The 21,079-nt window shown below is 38.2% G+C and overlaps 1 protein-coding gene across 1 annotated transcript; it reads left to right on the top strand.

Moving 5' to 3' along the window:
* The first annotated feature begins 16,552 nt into the window (after nucleotides 1-16,552).
* Nucleotides 16,553-17,200, top strand: LOC110932479. Its single transcript, XM_022175809.1, has one exon. The coding sequence runs from the start codon at nucleotides 16,553-16,555 to the stop codon at nucleotides 17,198-17,200; it is 648 nt and encodes a 215-aa protein (XP_022031501.1).
* The last annotated feature ends 3,879 nt before the right edge of the window (nucleotides 17,201-21,079 follow it).

The raw sequence follows: 21,079 nt of genomic DNA, 5'->3' as shown, positions 1-21,079 counted from the left end.
TCAGTATGGAAGTTTAATGCATGGGGCCACTAAGATATTCCAATGGTCATATTGTATTAAAGTCAGCTAGTGGTATTCAAAGGAGATATCCATAATAGAAATGCCAAGGTAGGCCTCTCTACTTAAGGCATCCGTGCACTCGTAAAACTGATGTGTCATTTATATGGCACAATCGACAGTAATTGGACCGAGATCGAAGATTGAAGCTACCTCTATCATTTTAGGATAACTTGATTACTTCTCAGTTGAACTACCCTGTTTGACCTCTTGAGAGGCAAAGTGGAATTAAGACTTACATCCTATTAAGAGCTGTGTCTATTACAGAAGCTCTATATCGGTCGGCATCAATAGAAATGGAAGAACTAGATCTAACTAGATGAGTTTTTGGAGAAAGGCTTGGACAGCCTAGCTCATCATCTTAAGAGCTCTGATTATGGTTGATAAAGAAAAGCACGATGCAATACGCAGGTGCATTGATTACTGCAACCTACTAGGAAACAATTAAGAATCGTTATTAGATGCCCAGGATCGTCGACTTGTTCGACTAACCATGAGGATAGTTGATTCCTTAAGACTAATTCGGGTAGTAGTTGGAATAACTATCTCACCCTGAATAAGTTCTTTTAACCAAAAGCGTGATATAAGCATAAAGGCTGCTCCATTGGAGACCTTGTTTGGAAGAAATAGTCAACACCCCTTTGTTGGGCAGGAGATTGGGAAAGCCCAATTCTCAGGATCTAAGATCTATATTAAAGACGATGGATAATATAATATGAATCCGTAATCGTCTGAAAACTGCCAATAATCGGCAGAAGAGCAATGCGAACAAGAGGCGCAAATCTCTTAAAGTTCCAAATGGGGAACAAGGCTCTATCAAAAATATCAAATATAAAAAAGTACAATACGTTTCGGTATAAAGAGCAAGTTAAACCTTGGATATATAAATCATTCGAGATCATCGAATGTGACGGAAGTGTAGCACATAAGCTAAACTTGCCTAAAGAGCTCAGTGGAATTCACAATGTGTCCCACAATTCTAACTTAAAGAAATGCCTATCTGATAAATCGCTAGAAAAGTCTCATGAAGACGTATAGATTGATGAAAGCCTGAGACTTATGGAAAGACCTATATCGATCAAGGATCGACAGGTTAAGAAACTCCGAAAAGGAGCATGCACCTATTGGATAGGTCAACTGGAATACCCGTAAAAGTCCTTAAATGACTGTGGAAGTTAAGTTCAGTTTACGACATAAAGTATTGCCATCTTCTGAGCAAATCTCGGGGTCGAGATTTCTTTTAAGGGGGTGAGGATGTAACACCTCGTAAAATCGTGCCTAATGATGTGGTGACACGTGTAATGAACCCTAATAAAGTCAAACGTTGACTATGAGGGACTAATTTCGTCAAAAATGAAAACTAATCATTATAGAAGGACGGAAAGTGTCAACATGCCTAATCTAGGCCTCTGAGTGACCTTATACGGTGTCCGTATTCTCAATTGAGCCACTAGTTGGACGAGAGGAGCCGTTTGCGTAATTATGTGAAAGTTTGCACGTCGAAGGGTTAAAAGTGTCAACATGTTAATTCTTACCTCTGAGTGACCTTTTAACAAACCGAGAGCTTCATTATGTTTCATAATATTCTCAGGAATGCCAAATATTGGCTATGCAAGGCTTTTATGCCAAAAAGTGAAGTTACGCGCAAGTTTGAAAGTTAGAGGGGTTAAAAGCGTCAATATGTTTAATTATACCTCTGAATGACCTTTTAACGAACCCAAAGCATCGTGAAGTATTATAATACTCTCAAGAATGCCTAACGTGGACTGGATAAGGCTTCGAAGCTATTAAACGATGACATGCGCAAGTTTGCGCATTAAAGGGACCAAAAGCGTCAACTTTTGAATCTACGCCTCTCGGGGAGCTTTTAAGAGAACCGGAGTGTTGTAATAAGTGGGCATACATTCGAGAATGCCTCGTATGGGCCATGGAGGGCCTTGATGGCAATAAATGGTATAACGCGCAACTTTACGCGTTAAAAGGACTAAATGCGCAAATTTAAGAAACTACGCCTTTAAGAGGCCTTTCGGATGAACCGACAGCTTCGCAATACTTGGTCAAACTCCCGGATGTGTCGAAGGTTGGCCACGGACACCTCGCACACCTTATCATATATAAACACGCTAAGTTGAAGGTTTTGGGCCTAAAGTGTAAATTATGAAAGTTCATAAGTTACCAAAAAGGGTTCAGGGACTGAATTTGTATGCACCTGAAACATTATGTGCTGGTGGACTTATATAACAGGTTATAATCCATTGGACTACCCTTTTACGTGGGCCAAATAACACAAACAGCAACATATACGGTTGTTGTGAAGAATAGAATAAGCGCAGGGACTAAAATGGCATTTCTGCCAAACTTATTCGTTGGGCCGGACCCCCAGGCGGGCCGCGTTAACCTGGGCCGCCCCTTTACGCGGGCCGCGAGGCCTTGTAGCTGCAGATAATTATTTTTTTTATTTTGTTTCTTGCTTGCTCATTACTCTAATCAATTCTAAACATGTGATCTCGATTTCTTGGGCTCCAAATCATATTGACCAGCTGCCATAACACCTGTGATGATCTGAGAAGTCCATTAAACACATGTCATGATCCTAATCAAACCCAAAAACTATAAATAGGAGGAAAACCCATTAGTTCATTGTTCATTTTTCACTCATTCCTCCCTTCTCTCAAATCTGGAACTCCCTAAGCTGAAGTGGAACAAAATTCTTGTAGAAAAGATAGCATGGACTCTTTGTAAGTGCTTTAACCCATTCTATAGTTCAGATTTATGTTTTAATAAACGAAAAGTCAAGTTATCTGATATTAGCTTTGACTTTCGGTTTGTACTCTCATGGTCTAGCCACTGATCAAATTAAAACTGGGTATAAGACCATAGTTAGGTAGGTGATTAACCCCTGAAAGGGCACCTCCTTATTCCTTCGTTTGCTTAGATAATTGTCGGGTCAAACCGTTTAGGTAAAAAGTCAAACTTGGCAGATTTGTGCATATTAATTAAAACCATAGATGCAGAGGTTATAAATTATATTTAACACTCTAATAACTTGGTAATGATTATTAGAACATGTCTAAGCTGGTCCAACTCGACAATTCTAAGTTTAGGGTCGATTCACAACCGAAAGTCGCAAAAGCTTGACTTTGCTTTGACTTTTCAGTTCTGACCCGATTAAGCTTGATTCTTCCATGTTTTAAGCTTCCATTAGGACCATATTACTCAGTAGTATAACCCTCTGGAGTTATATTGCATGGTTCCTTGTGGTTTGAATTATACGCTAGTTTCCGCTATTATGCTTATAAACGCCCATTTTGCCCTTTTGACATAAGAATGAGATTTTTAGAAATGTGAGAGGACAAAAACCTTTGTTACTGATATATAAGCTTGTCCCGTAAATTTATCATCAGTTCTTGGTCCCAAGTAGGAGTTATGCTCGATATCGTAATTAGAAGCTCTTAACTAAGTAAATTGCGATATCTTGCATAAAGCATGTTTAAACTTGGATTTTGACCCAAAACTCATTACCTACTGTTAAGATATTGTTTTTAGGGATTGTTGGAATTATTGATCATATTATAAACTGATAATATCATAGAGTTCTTGTATTATTCGGTAAATGACGATAATACCCTTTTCATGCATAAAATGAGATTTACAAATGATTTGAATGCCAAACCTTTTCCTACTGATTTCATATATTAAATAAATTATTTTGAGCTTTCAAAACTGATCAAAATCTCAGATTTCCATAAAACCCCTTAATTATCATCAATTAGCGATTTTTACGCTATTTAGGTGCATAATATGGTTTTAAACCATAATTAACACCTAAGACTTGTTACCTACTGAATTTTTAAACAAATTTTAATATCATTACAGTAGGTATAAGTTATGAACTCAGGTTTCCAAAAATGCCCTTAAAAGCCTATGTGAAATGACCAAAATGCCCTTTTGGGACATAGTTTGGTCATAAATAGTAAATTTCACATATGTGTAATATCTTACTGATGTAATGAGATAAATTAAATATTTTTACTGATTAGAAAGGACCAGAACTACAGTTCATTATAAAATCTCTTTTATAAGTATTAAAATTACCAAAATGCCCTTTCGGGACTTAAAATGGTTTTAAATACTTTTTGGGCATATATGTCGACATCCTACTGATGTATTGACATATTCTAAGCATAATAACATATGGAACTTGTATATGATTCATTTGGTTACCCGTTACGCATTTTACGCGTTCGAATCGGTTTATGTGACTAGTTTACGTATGTTTGCCGAAACGGGTTTAACCTTATCGTTTTTGTCTCAAAATCCGGAATGTGTTTAGTTTACCCATAATATACAAGTAACTAAACATGTTGGGTCTAAATAACATTCTATTCCCGTCATTGCTTAATCTAGTGTTTCGTACCGCTTTAGATACCTTAAGCTAGCCGGTCTAAGTCTGCGACTTAAATAAAGACCGTTAGCATTCTGAATTGGTTATATATTACCATCACTCCAGACTAGAGCCACCCGGTAAAAGCTACCTGCATTTAGATAGATTGCATACGATTGAGTTATTTTGCTGTGAATCAAGTATTAGCTCAGGTAAATACTTTTAACTTATTTTCCCTTATACGGGCTTGGGATACGGTAGATTAATACCGCTTGGTTGGGTGTGGATCAATCAAATGCCGGATTGTGGCTAGTAAATCCACAAAACCTGTTTTGATACTATTCTGTTGATGACTTAAACATTGGGGGTTAACGACCGTGTCCTGGATATATCCTTGGCTCATTCATTTGTAAATGGCCACAATAAATGCGCAGGGTGTAGGCGTACACCGAAAAGATGCCAATAATAAATTGTTAATTACCCACAAGTTGGGGATAACTCCTTTATGGGTTTTAAAGTGGTGTGTCGTTTAATCATGTCTAAGTCTCTGTACTGGGCCCAGATGTACGGTAAACATGTAATCCAGTATACAAGATTTTAATAAGAATTGTCCCAAGTTATAAAAGGTTTTGTGCCTTGTGCACTTCAAATCAATTTTCATAAACTCTTTTCAAATGATTCGGTTAAATTGTATTTACCAGTGAAAACTGACGTATTTTCAAAAGGCTAAGTGGCAGGTACTACTCATAATAGGCTGGGAGTTGCTCGGTGTCGAATAAGAGAATCTTGCAAATCGTTAAAGATGCCATAAAGTCTGCTAAGCTTCATTTTTAAATATTCTGTAATGATCCTCCTGTGGATTTGATATTACAGACTCGTCTATAATAAATACTTTGATATTTTAGACATTTGAGTTTGTAATAATATTTTTATATTCCAAGACTTCCGCTGTGCTATTCTGTGTGTGCTTGACCATGAAGATATCAACTACGTCACGATACTCCCCACCGGGCCCACCGGTGATATGTGGAAATATCAGGGTGTGACACATCAGCCCATTATATCAATTAAATTAGGTTAATATTTAAGTCCCAACCCCTTAAAGCCCAACCGTGTGTTCTGGACTGAGTGTAAAGCCCATTTACAAATCGGGCTATTAGATATTACTCGGCCCAACCTCAAGGTGTGTTTTATTGTTTAAATTCTTGTAGCCCAATTACCCCTCCATTGATTCCTAGTTCACTAATCATCCTCACAAAACCTTTTACACATAGCACGTACATTTATTTGTATGATCCGTTTGTCAAACCTTCAAATCAGTTATCGCTAATTGTCACTCACATACATAATATTATCGTCGAATCCTTACACAAAACTTATTCTCCAACCCTACTGATCATTCACGTGTTCATGACCATCCATAAATTATCAGTTTCAAAAAATGATCAACTATTAATCATGCAATAACCTTATGTTTATAGATGAAACAATCAATCATGCAATACCCACATGTTTATACCGATTGGCTATATATTGGACGTAATAGGAAAAATCAAGTAGCATTAACCATACGATGATAACAACATCAATCCTTTATATCCGATTAATCAAACATAAGTATAACTTAAGATTCGTTCGTCACATTGACACATCTTTTAAGCACGTATAACACGAAGTCATCAATCACCCAACTATAAACTCTAATTCACGAGTCCCCCTTTATACAAGCATTGAAGGTACAATAACACCCCACTCATCAATAACATGCAACCCTAGTCATTGATTAATAAGTACACTAGCATAATATACTGTAACACCCTAATTCGTAAATGACTAAAGTCGCAGCGGAAACACGTACCATAAAATTTCTTTCCTTATAATTACCTTGACTTACTTAAAACTTCATTTTAACACAACCTTTTTCACATGAAGTCATCAACTGACTCATTTACAATTAAATACATGACATGGGTTTTCTAAATTTCAACACCAACGTTCCCGTACAATCTGTCTAGTGACTTGATCCTCGATCTCTAATCCTTGAAGATCCTCATGACTCATACAACCTGCGCTCACCACATTAAAATTTATAACGTTAGTACGCATTATAACATACAAGATCTATTCACGTTCACTTTCCGTTCCGTTAACTCTTTTACATCCCGGCTTTCCATCTAACTATAAAATCCATGGTGAGGCTTCCTTGCTATTCCTGCGTTACACTTCATTCATATAACACGCTATTAATATCATTAGTACTCAATTTCATTGGCCACATGCGTACCAACCTTCATACAAACTTATACTTTTTCCTATGTTCACACATAGTCAATTACGTACATAAATACATACCCACATATAAACACAACTACGTTAATACATGCATATCTACATACACCCATATCTACATCATCATGCACACTCGTGACATTATACATACATACATACATCCCTTAACCACATATAAACACAACTACGTTAATACATGCATATCTACAAACACCCATATCTACATCATCACGCACACTCGTGAAATTATACATATATACATACATACATCCCTACTTGCATGCCTTTCAAACTCATACATGTCTACTCTCATACATACCGTCATATATCCACGTATTTGCTCACGTACTTATAAACATACATACATACCTATCTACACATGTTCATACACTTAAGCTTATAAAAATGTAAGTTAAATTAGTCGTACGCAACTTAAAACGCATTTAAACAAGTTCCCGATACAAAACGGAGCAAACGAACATTTTTTTCGCCAAACAGACACACCGTCGCGTAGCGCGACGGGCCGTCGCGCAGCGCGACGCCCTAAAACAAACAGAATGTTTGTGTTGCTGTGCTGCAGATTCCCAGCACGTCCGCGTTTCACGGAAACGGTCATAACTTCTTCGTTATTGGTCCGTTTTACCCGATTCTTTTTCCTACGCGTCCGTAATTTAATTCTCCATCTTATGGAGTTAAGATCCGACATCCGGATTAACAAAATTACAGACTTTTAAGTCTTCGGCTTACTACCCTTTTTACCAAGAATTGACTCGTTCATGCATTCATCAACATAACTTGTTTGTTTTACCATAATTCCTTATGAACCTAATAATATCAGTGACGTCTATCATAAAAGACTAAATTCTTGGATGTATTGCGTCCTCTTAACCCATTTTCATTCATAAGCTTATTTTGACCCATTAAGGGTATTTGCGCATTTTAAGGTCTATGACTAACAAAAACCATACTTCTCAATTTCACGCTTGTCTAAAACATTTCACTTATCAAACAACGTATTTCTAAACAATTTCGAAGCTTGTTTACCCGATATACCCATCAAGGGCGTTTTGGTCAACTTTGTTTCATCCTTTGCAACAAAGAACTATCCTTTGCATCAAAGGACTCCATCCATTTCTAAACAATTCCTACGGCTTAACCATGACTCTAATCACACTTACCTAGATCGGGTCAAAGCTATGACCCGTCATAATGCTTATCCGCTTAATTGCTAATTATAAGCAATGCAAATCCTTTCGCCATTCATCCTGTGAATACATAGTACTTAACAAAACAATCATTAGTCGCCATTTCCAAATGGTGATATCTTCACCATTGTCCGAATTGGTCTTAAAAGATAATTTCATCCTTATAGGGTTGTAATTAGTCATTATTCCTCCCTTGTAACTTATTTCCTCATTAACTTATAGTTAAAGTTACCGTAATACCCTTTTTACTCTTTTTAACCCTCAAACTTAGTTTCTTGACATGGTCACATGTTCCGACCCGTGTCAAGCTTGTCGAAACATCATTCTTGATATATTGGGTTATCATGCTCTTAATCTATACGATAAATAAATATTCTACAAAAGGGTGTAAGCTTTACTTACCTAGCATCCAAACATGCTTCTGTTGCCTTGCTTCCTCTTTTCTGTACCACTTGCTTTCCATGCTCGTACGGTACATGAGTCAATTCTAACAAGTATAAAGCATATTCTTAAATTCACATCCTTTAAATCTCATGCAATTCATCACGCCATCACATTAAACACACATACATATAATACGTACCATATGGCTTACTTAAATCTTGCAATTGTGACAACAAGTCTAACCAAAACGCATATCTCATTATAGTCTATCATTGATCATTTCATTATTACATTCTAGACATTTCCATCCATCACTTATGTACAATTTCATCTAAAACCATCACATAAGCATTTCATCATACACTTGGTGTGCGTACACCATTTGGTGCACATTGTACAACTAATTGTAGCACATTCTTCCTAGTTCACCCATTGATTCACATAAGCAAACCCAACTTCACAATTTGTCACTCTAGCCATATGCATATTGTTCTAAATCACCTATTAATCATAATATCATTAACATTTATCTAATTTGCAAGTAGAATTTCACAACTTTTTAACCATCTTTCAACATAAGTGGGTTTTACCCTAATTCATCATCATAGAGAAATTCAAGCATAATTTCAACTCCTATATGATCATATCATCTTGCATTCATGTTTGATTGCATACATAATCTCAAGCTTTACATAAACCACTTAATCAAACATTACAAAATTGTAAATTTCGACTTACTTGATGTTGGGTATGCTTAGATGATCATCATTCTTAGTTCATGCATTCAAAATTTAGCCCTTTTCTCCTTTAATTTGCAAGATTTTGAAGAAATAGGGTTTCCCCCTTGGTCTTGTTCTCACGGTCACACACACCCACTTCTAAATCACTTTTTGGGCATTTTTTTTGTAAGTGTTTTAATCACACACACACACTTTTCATTTTAACCCCCTCATCCTTTTAACAAATGACACTTTCCTTATAATCACATACTAACTAGGTTAACTTTTCCCTTGGTAAATATCATGTGTACATAACTTTTGACTTACCATAGTTTATAAAACTTAGGAGATGGTAAAAATCTATATTTACTATTTCTTATCATCTAAACATCAGACTTTTAATATTACATTAGGGCATACGAGACTTGGGGTGCTACATAAAACCTTTAAACACAAGGTAAATTCATAAATGCGGATTTTTGGGGCGTTACATATACCAATCTGTTTATGTAACAACAAGTGTACCCATGGTTTCTTTTCATAAACTCATGCAATAATTAATACACATATCCTCATGTATAAGCATAATCCATAATAAACATCAGGTAGCGATACAACTATGTATGACCAAAGAACTTGATTTGAAACCAAGGTGAGATTATACTAACCGAATGATGAACTAGATGATTAACACACGGGCTTGATCCAATAGAATGATGTTTCGAAGGGAAAGATATGCCTACTGCCGTTGTGCGATTTGGAAGAGCCTAGGGTTTAGTGTTTACGTCTAAACTAAACAAGAAGCATAATACGCATTCATATAATGTGAAGGTTTGTGCGGTTTGGGCTTGATAAAGTTTGGGGTTCATAACACAAATAGCCCAAAGTATGTGAATCGGTTTGGGCTTGTTGAATCGGTTTACACTAGTGTGGAGCCGAAATACATATGGGCTTGTGTGTATCTCGACAACTTATTAGCAATAATCGATTCAGTTACACACCCAAATGCGTTTACGTGTAACAGGTTTACATAGCAATGAACATGAAAGAGGATTAACTAGGAATCAAGATTACAAGACTAACCTTGGAAGTTCGGGTTGTCACATCATCCTCAACTTGAAAGAAATTTCGTCCCGAAATTTGACAAGTGAGCACAGAGGAGCGGAGTGAGAAATCAAGATTGCTGCGGATTCTGCCCAGGTAGCACAAGGTTGCTGCTGAGCTGTTACAGCTTGGAGTGGGGCAGCAGTATGACAGCACCGTTCTTGTTACTGGAGTTGCTGTTGTTGTTCTTCCTTTTGCGGCGAGAGGACTTTGAAGACTGACGAGCGGTGGTGGTTTCAGCGGTTGTGGTGGTGGTAGCTTGATGCATGCTCTTTGAAGCTTTATCCCAAAACCTAGCTTTGACTCGCTTGTCGTTGATTTCAGCGGCAAGCAGGTAAGTTCCCTCGATTGTTGCTGGCTTTGAAGCATGCACAAAATCTACAACACAATCCGGCAGAGCTCGGATATACTTCTTGATCGTCATATCAGCAGTCTTAACTTGATCAGGACATATTATACTGAGCTGCTTGAAGTAAGCAGTTAGAGCAGCGTTGTCACCATCCTTCTGCTTTTTGTGCCAGAATTCGTCCTCCAATTTTTGGCGCTCATGGGGAGGGCAGAACTCTTCCAACATGACGTTCTTCAACTCATCCCATGTCAAACCATAAGCTGCATCATTTCCGCGTTTGTTTTTCTCGGCCGTCCACCAGTCTAAAGCGCGGGACTGGAAGACGCCGGTAGCATTCAGAGTGCGGAGATTTTCAGGACAGTCATTCTGACGCAGGGTGACCTCGATCGAGTCAAACCTTGAAACAAGGTCGTAAGGCCATCTTCGCCAGTGAATTCTTTCGGTCTGCAAGCTTTAAACTGCTTGAAGCTGAAAGTAGCTTTAGGGGTTCCAGTCCTGGACTCTTCAGACGATTTGCTCACATTCTCGTATAGTTCACTCACGATCTCAGGAACAACTTTCGCCATTTGCTTAGCGACGAGAGTAGTAACGCGTTTGTCTTTCTGGCTCTGGCGAGCAGCGCGCGAGTGACGGGATCCAGATAACGACATTGTCTGCAGCAGACATCGTCATAGGATTCAAACACAATTTAATCGAATCTCACCTCAGACGATTTGCTCACATTCTCGTATAGTTCACTCACGATCTCAGGAACAACTTTCGCCATTTGCTTAGCGACGAGAGTAGTAACGCGTTTGTCTTTCTGGCTCTGGCGAGCAGCGCGCGAGTGACGGGATCCAGATAACGACATTGTCTGTAGCAGACATCGTCATAGGATTCAAACACAATTTAATCGAATCTCACCTCACACGCCTAATACTACTAAAGCTCAGGAACACGTATAGTCACATAACCACATAAACACATAGGCACATAACACATATTCACATAAGCACGTATGGCACATAAGCACGTAAGACACATAAGAGCACATAGAAGCACATAGAGGCAGTCAGAATACAGAAACCTATCATTCAAAGTCCGTGAGCGTTCGAGAATAGCGATTGCGATTTGCAAGTACACAACGAGTAGTATAGCATAAGCGAGTAACACAGCATGCGATCGTCCACAAGTAGCGATTTGTTAGCGGTTTGAGGTAGATGTGTGGTGAGAGTCGTGTGTGTCAATCAAAGCGATAGTGAAAAGCGAATAAATCACCATAAATCGAAAACACATAACAGATAAAACCACGTAAAACACATAAAATCCACATTAAAACAACAAATCATCAGAATTAGCGGAGGCATCCAGAATCGAAACACATAAAATCAAGAAATGGATCGTCTTGGCTAGATAGACATCGACTACCCAAAGTGACTCGACTATTCACAAGGACTCGGAGTACACACATTGTCTTTCAGAACGGTGTTCTCGCCTCGATTCTGGGCGATTGCACGCATCCTTCCAGTTACAGCATGACCTCAAGTCGTTGGAGTTCGTCGAGACTTTGGTGAGAGTTTTGTAAAACCAAAATAGAGATCAGAACAAGTCCTCAAGGTTCGGGTTTCACCCCTGACTTAACAACTTCGTTCTTGTTTTGATAAAGAAATAAGGAAGAATTTATGCGTCAAAGTATGGATTTCACTCCTGATTCAACGCAAATTCTCCTGTTTATAGGTAAAAATGCGGGTAGAGCAAGCAATTTAGTCGAGAGTTTGCGGTTTTCACACCTAATCTCGACCTAATCGCTCGTTCATTTTCAAAAATTAGAGTGCAGTGATAGTGTAGCGTAGGCGAGAATAGCGAGAAATAGCAGGTAAGCTCGTACAAAACCCCTACAGGGTATGCACAAGTCGGTCTGTTGGTACCTAACTATAGACTAGGTCGTTTCTAAGACATCGACCCGGACTAGGTCGAGTCTTGCCTAATTCCCTATAGTTATGGCTCTGATACCAATCTGTCACACCCCAACCGATGGCGGAAACATCGGGGCGTGGCACTGAGCGAAACAGATTATCCAGAAGTTTCCATAACAACTACGATTACCAATTATTTAAAGCATCACGTCCCATACCATGACATAATAAGTAACATAATTATTACAAGCAAAATCAAGACAAATTGTTCTGTTTCGACAACTCAGAATTTAAATACAGACAATTCGTTTATTTATTTCAAGACCTTTCCTAGCCTCGATTTCACAGCAAGCCAAGCATTTAAACATCTTAAGCACCTGCCACATACGTTAAAGTAAAAGTCAATACATATAGTGTAAAGGTGAGCATCCAAGTTTAATAGATATAATAGAGTTCGAAATCGTTTACGCATAACCAACACGTACACAGTGTGAAATGAAGCACGTAAGTTATCGACATGATCCAATTAATACCAATGACTACGGGTTGACTGCGCAAGGCAGTTCGTAATACATGTTCACCACTGTGACCCATGTGATTAATTGTCCTTAACAACCCCTGAGTGAACAGGTGCTGAGTCCAAACTATAGTACTATCGTTGCTAAGGCAGGTAGATAGCAATTTATGTGTAAACATAACAAACAAGCATTCATTAAGTCACGTATAGCATGCGGTAACGGTTAGCATTATAGTATTGCGTAGTGTGTTCGATTTGATTTAGAATAAGAAACGTATGTAACACCCAAAAGTGCATAAAGCAAAAAGAGTTCGAGTATAGTCACAGCGATGATGGATTGAAGGGAGCGCTAGAGTGAGATTAGCCTGATCAGAACGATAGCATGAACGATAAGCAGTGCGTAAAACGGAGCAAAGTGTCAACGGATCGGATGGTAATCCGATCGGATGGCAATCCGATCGGGTGGCCATTCCATTGGATTGTCACCTTGTTTGGTGAGTGATGCGTTCGTGTATGATGGTTTGTACTTTGAAGTTTTCTTTGTAGCATTCTAAAAACAGAGAGGTATCTCTACCCTTCAGGTCGGTCGATCGAACGGCGGTCCGATCAAACGGCGATCCGATTGGTGAGGCTTCTCAGTTTGAGAATAAGTTCACAGTAGGACGGTCACTCGATCGGATGGCTATCCGATCGGGTGGCAATCCGTTGGAACTGTTAATGCATTGAACATGTTGAAAATTGTTTAAGTGTTGAAGTTCAAACATCACATGGTCGGGTGGTAATCCGATCGGATGTCAATCCGATCGGACGGCAATCCGCTCGATGTTCAAAACCTCAAAAAGTTGAAATAAAAGTTAAGTGGGGGGCCAAGGTGCAAGCCAATCGGGTGGCAATTCGATCGGACGGCCATCCGTCCCGGTAGCCTGATCGTCTTGTTACTTGGTCGTTTTGATAGTTTGCGTTTTCTTGAGACTGTACGATCTCGTGTCAAACAACAGAAACCTCGTCAAGACTTAGTGGCCCGATCGGGTAGGAATCACCCTAGTTCGACCAGTCAACTGTTCGAGACGGTATTTCATGTTTAACCCGAAATCGGTAATCTCTTAGATAGAATCCAGATCTTGGACCAACACATCACTAAGAAGGAGTAGAAGATCAGAACAAGCTCCGACTCTATCGGTTTTGAGTGCATTGAGTGTAAAAGAGTTGAAAGAAAGTTAGAAACCATCTTTCAATCCTTTTCACCTTGAATGTGTTCAGATCTATGCAAGATCTTTGTTTATTCATGTGGAAATCGTTCAGATCTAAGTTGTTCTTGGTGGATTGAAGTCAAAACATGAAGTTCATAAGAACTCCATGATGACATCATCATAGAACACCTTGAATCTAGTGATTTCACGGTTAAAAGTTAAGATTCAAAAGATAGAAAGGTGTAGGAGTGCGTGTTGATCAAGAAAATACAAGATTTAGGTTGAAAACTTACAAGAATCGCGAGGAATCGGAAGAAATAGAGGCTGAAGCGAGCTGGTCGAGTGAGAGGCTGTCAACATCAAGTGATGTTGACATATGAGGGGTATTTATAGGGTTTCCATAAAAGGAAAGTGGGGAAAGTGGCTGGTCGATCGGGTGGCCACTCGATTGGAGTGTTCGGCGCGACGAGTTTTGCTGTTTCGATTCGCGTGTTGAGCGTTGCGATGCGATAGTGTTTCTTATTAAATTAATTTTAATCCCAACAACTATATCTAACATACAATCATCCGAATTAACTTGCGTTTAGCGTTTGCGATTCAATTGCGATAACGTTGCGATTGCGTTTCGATTAATCACCAAAACATAGAGATAAATAAAGCATGCACAAGTAACACATAAGTAGCACACACACGTAAAACAATATCCAGAACACATAACTCGAGTTGCGAATGCGATTTGCGATGCGATAAGTGATAAAACATGCGATAAATAGCGATTAAACCTCGATTATCAGCAAGTACTCTACATAATACAACTAACGTAACAAAGCAAATAGACTATCTACAAGTCAGAGAAGTCAAAACATGAGTTGAGCAAGGCGTGACAGATCGCAATTAGCAATCTTTTCTTCCATTGACTTCAATCTTGACTTTGACTTTGACTTTCGAAACACGGGGTGTTACACGTGACTCTCATCGTTGAATAAGATGTGACACCCATAATAGCATTTAGTGAAATCTGTGGATCAAGGACTGCCGGACAACTAGAATCCCATTCTTCACCCTCTTCCTCATCTTCCCACACTTGTATAGAAAATAATTGCTTAGCCTTACATTTGTGGGTTAAAGAATACTTTTCATTGAAACCAAAACACTCTCCCCTTGCTCTTTTGTCAGCTATTTCTTTGGTTGTCAGATATTTGATAATAGGGTTTTTTTGTTTAACAGGTGGTGTAGGGAAGAGGGGTAGATTGTTAGAAGTGAGTGGTGTAGGGTTGTAAACTGGCTTAGAAGTTGAATCCTTAGGTCTGTAAGATTTATAGAAAGGTTTTGAGTAGGAGTATGATGTAAGAAGTTTGAGATTATCATCTTGTTGCCTAGCCAACATATATGCCTCAGGTAGGTGGACTGAAAATTCGAAGGAGTTTTAGAGGATTACCAATTTCTGGTTTAAGTGCTTTCAAAAATAGGCTAATTGCATATTCTTCACAAAGAGATACCTGAGTTAATGCTAAATCAAGTTCTTGACACAACTCTTGCACAGTCCCTGTTTGTGTGATAGAGGCTAATGAACTCATAGCATTTTGGTCCATATGATGGCCGATTCAATACACCTCACTCTGTTCCATTCATTGATTACATTCCATGTGCTACTTGTCAGTATATCATTCATTGTATTGCATGTAACAATTAAGTGCAAATTCAATTTGAAAAGTGATAATAGTATTGACGGCTCATAAATTGTTTCAATAAAATTGCATGTGATCGTGATAAAATTTGTCGGCCATATGATCTGATAAAAGATGAATACCCATGTGAATGTTGACTAATTGATTGTTGTCTGACATTTATTTTTGAGGTCCAATTAGATTGTATTGATTGTCGGCCATCTACAATTTGATTGCATGTAAGTTGATCTGCCACGTGATGCTTTGAGTTTATGTAGCAATTCATGAGATATTTGCATTTGAGAATTCATTAAAAGTCAATTTCATTGTATAAGTCAAAGTGACAACGCCACCCAATCGATCAAGACTTTTGTCTTTGTGACATCAAACGAGTGGTGGGTCGAACGGACAACCCACTCTATTCAAAACATAGTCAGCTGATCGGACAACATATTTGTCGTGTAATGCTGATCGATCGGACAGAGGCTTGAACGGTTGACACCCTATCTATTGCATAAGTTGTTTTGAAGTGTTACCCGTTCGGACAGCAACCCCACCCGAACGGACAACAATCTCACCCGATCGGACAGCATACATACCCGGTCGGACAGTATTCCCATCCGGTCGAACAGCTTATGTTCATCCGCTCGGATCACAAAGACTCATCCGAACGAAGTTTATTTTTGGCCCATCCGATCCAAGTATTTGATATTTTAGTTGTAACTAATCATTGTTATTTGATTGTGTCTTGTTTTGTTATTTACGAGGTGTGAATATCGAGGAAATAAAATCATGGATGAAATAAAGGAGAAAACTCGAGAAGAAATTCTGAGTGAGAAAACCGATAGAGAAATATTCATTATTGGGTGCAGAATGGAGAAAATGCAGGAAGAGTATGAAAATGCTGTAAGAAATAAAAGATGGGAGAAGAAACGAGAGTGTTATGTCAACAAAGATGGTGAACCTGTTATCCGCAGGAGTGACATAGTTCATGATGATGTTCTTTTAGTAATTCCTCTATCCGGCGAGTATTACTCAAGTGTTGAAAAAGACAAAACCTACAAGAGAAGGCTAGATAAAATCATCAGAGATGCTATGACATCAAGTCTGAGGAAGAGAGATGAAGAAAGAATGAAGAAAAATGTTGAGTGTATGGTGAACGATTTGAAGAAAGTTGCTGAAAAGGTTAAAATCGAAGTTGTTAAAGAAGAAGATGTGAAGATTTCTGAAGATGTGAAAGAAACTGTTACTGAAGAACAGAAGGTTGAGAAAGCTGTTAACAAAGAACAACAGTTTGATGAGATGAAGAAGAAAGAAGAAAAAGAAGAAGTGAAGATAGAGAGGTTGAATGCTGATGTTGGAGATGATGCTGGTGATGAAAAGAAGAAAGATGCTGATCAGACTGAAACAGCAAAGAATGCCGAGGTGCCAAATCACTGAGGTAAATTCTGATTCTGAAATCTTAAAAACTGTTGAACAGTGCAAGAAATGCCTGGAACCATGCAGTGCTTGTACTGAAAAAGACGAAAAATTCAGAACAAGAGATCTTGAATTCAATAAAATCGAAGAAGTTTTCAAAAATAAATGCAAAGAAATGTTAGAAAACGAAAAGATTTTAAAAGATAATGACGAAAAACTTTCAGAAAAATGTAAAAAGTTAGAAAAAGAAAATGAAGTTTTGAAAGAAAATGTTTTGAAAAAGGCAGAAGAATGTGATAAAAAAAGAGAATGTTTTTCAAGAGATGAAAAAGAAATACGACTCAACAAAATTGGCATATCACATTAGAAAAGAGTCATATGAAAATGTGAAAAGTCAAATGAAACTTGTTCATTCCAGATTGAAATACTGTTATGAAACTACTGATACGCTTAAGCGACAGTATTCAATAGAGCAACAAGTTGTCAATTCTTACATTGAGGATGTTGCTAAGCTAAAGCGTCAAATAGCTGATTTAGAACAGGATAAAAACAAGTTACAAAGTTATCATGCATCATCATATGTGCTTGAAAGAATTTTCAACATAAAACCGGGGGATGATGATTCTGAGAAAAACAAGAAAGGTATTGGCTCAGAGTTTCATCAAGTTCCACCACCGGAAAAGTTCGCATTTTATGATGATGAGAAGGTCGAAAAGGCTTTCAACATGGTTGATCACTTGCCAGATAACAGTGACGTAACCTATTCCAAATCTGATGATTCAAGTGATTCAGAGGTGGTAGGTAAGGTCGTTGAAAGTGTTTTGAAAGAAGAGTCTGTTGATACATGTAAATCGAATCACAGGATGAAAATGAAGGTAGTTTTCATGAAGAATATCTGAAAACTCAAAATCTGAGAAAAATTTGAATTATGATTCAAAAGGATTGGTTTATTCCATGATTGGATCAGACAAATTATTCTTAGATGTTGTATTCCTGATTCAGAATGTGATTTCAGAAAAGATTGATAAAGTTTTCAAAATGATTGAAATTGAAAAATCCGAGATTCCAGAGTTTGCTGGAAAGTGTCACAAAACTTTTTATAACAAACCTGGTTACAAGAAGAAAAACATGAAGACTGGGTTGGGTTATAAGAAGAAACAAAGTTGGAATAAAAATGAAACTCTAAATTATCATACAAAAATAAATTTTGTTCACGGAACAAGTTCCGAAGAAGAGAAAGAACTCCAATTTAGACGACAGTCTAATGAAGAGTTCTATGCTCAAAAGAAAACACAACAACAACAGGTGAAAGATGTTTCAAAGAGAACATGTTTCAAATGTGATCAAACAGGACATCTTGCTCCGAAGTGTCCAATCTTGACTTTGACTTTGACTTTCGAAACACGGGGTGTTACACGTGACTCTCATCGTTGAATAAGATGTGACACCCATAATAGCATTTAGTGAAATCTGTGGATCAAGGTCTACCGGACAACTAGAATTCCATTCTTCACCCTCTTCCTCATCTTCCCGCACTTGTATAGAAAATAATTGCTTAGCCTTACATTTGTGGGTTAAAGAATACTTTTCATTGCAACCAAAGCACTCTCCCCTTGCTCTTTTGTCAGCTATTTCTTTGGTTGTCAGATATTTGATAATAGGGTTTTTTTTGTTTAACAGGTGGTGTAGGGAAGAGGGGTAGATTATTAGAAGTGAGTGGTGTAGGGTTGAAAACCGGTTTAGAAGTTGAATCCTTAGGTCTGTAAGATTTATAGAAAGGTTTTGAGTAGGAGTATGATGCAAGAAGTTTGAGATTATCATCTTGTTGCCTAGCCAACATATATGCCTCAGGTAGGTGGACTGAAAATTCGAAGGAGTTTTAGAGGATTACCAATTTCTGGTTTAAGTGCTTTCAAAAATAGGCTAATTGCATATTCTTCACAAAGAGATACCCGAGTTAATGCTAAATCAAATTCTTGACACAACTCTTGCACAGTCCCTGTTTGTGTGATAGAGGCTAATGAATGTTGGTGCACTTGTGTCTGTACTTAGTCTGTATTCGGTCATGATGTAAAACGATGTCTTTGTTAGTCATGTAAGTTTGACCAAGTCAACCATCCTCTTGGTTTGACTTGGCCAAACAGTTATAATATGGCTGTAAACTGTCTGTGTCGAAGGTTGGGTCATCGAAGGATTGTTTCTATCCTTCGATGAGCTCGATAGATATCCCACGAAGGATACTGATGGACCTCGAAGGATATACCATCCTTCGAGGTATATGTGGATCCTTCGATGGCAGTATGATCGATAGATGATCTTTCGGTCATTAAACATGATCCTTCCACCAGATGATCTGTTATGGGTATATATATACCCATGTTGTGTTCACTTGTGGGGGGACTTAGTAACACACAGATAGAAAGATAGACACTCCACAGAGAACACACACTCTTAGAGAGTTTGCAAAACTGATTTGTAAACATTGGGCTTGTAACCGAACCTTTCATACGCATTAATACAAGTGGTGTTAATCAGTGAATATCGTGTGTCTTGTGTTTGTTCTTGTTTCATCTCGGTTTGCACTCTAGCTTGGATTCCGCACTTGCTAGTGTGTTTCACATAACAAGGTTAAGGTTTGACCTCATCCTTCGAGGGACCTACAAGGGACGACCCAAGTCTGTGAAGGCTTGGGTCCCCCTCTCCAACTAATCTCTGAATGAGTGTGCAGGATGTTCCAGGAGGAACTATTGATAGTCTTAGAATTGTTGCGTCCATGCACAAGATTGGCAACATAAGGCTCCAAGATATTGTTACATCTAGGAGAATGTTGTTGCCATTGATGGAGAGAGAGGGAAAAGAAAAGAAGAAGAATATGTTGGTGAAAGAATGCGGTTGAATGAAGTTGCAAAATTCGACCAAATGAAGAACGTGCCAAAATTTGGTTGTTATGGTTTTTGATCGGGTCCTCAGGAAAGATTCCAATGAAATGTACGCACCTGCAGAACGTATGAAGTTCAAAATCAACAAAATGGACGTGTAGTGTACATTTCTTCGCGGTGTGATTAAAGAAAATGTGTGCCTTGGCGTGGATTGAACATCCGCACACTACTTCTGAAAGAGAAAGACAAAGACCTTCGCTGGTGGAATATGGAAGACCAGCCGGACCCGGAGGTTTATGATTTTATTGCTGTGAAGAGATTTCTCAGTAGCTACAAAAATCGACCTTGCAATCCACACCGGGTGGATATCCAGTTGGGAGAGCACTCAGATTCCGTGCAATGCACGAAGCAGTTGCAGGATACGGTTTTGAACTTCTAATCTCTCTTATGCTTGTCGATATTTAAGCTGCTTTATGAATTATTATCATCTCATACAGCACTCTTTGACCTGACACGTTGGTCTCGAATATCACCTCACACGTGATTGTTTCTCTATGAAACTCGTCAATGTTGTTAAGGTCCACACCGATGACCAATGTGCCGACCTTTTTACCAAAGCATTTGACAAATCAAGATTTGACTTTTTATTTTTGGTAAACGGCATTAAGGTCAAGCAAGAGTAAAACCAACATCGGAAAATCATTTTTGTAAATATCTTTGTGTTTTAAATTTATCTTAGTTTGTTGATTTATAGGGGGAGTAAATCCAAAAATCTGAAAATCCAAAAACATCGAAAAATTTCAAAAACACAAAAACAATAGAAAAACAAAAATGAGTTTCCTGGCGAGCAAAAGAGAAAATGATAGTACATCAGTGGTCTATCAAACCTCTTTAAACCTTAAATGAAAAACGATAAGCAGCTCCATATAAGATGTATCGGTTGGCTCACAATCATTTTAAAGTGTGCAGGGTGATATAAATCTTAAACCGACTGAAGACCAGGTGGGAACCATTCATTGGC

This window comes from Helianthus annuus, chromosome 3, assembly GCF_002127325.2.
Source record: "Helianthus annuus cultivar XRQ/B chromosome 3, HanXRQr2.0-SUNRISE, whole genome shotgun sequence".
In the NCBI taxonomy this organism is placed as follows: domain Eukaryota; kingdom Viridiplantae; phylum Streptophyta; class Magnoliopsida; order Asterales; family Asteraceae; genus Helianthus; species Helianthus annuus.
This window is presented reverse-complemented; position numbering and strand designations above follow the sequence as displayed.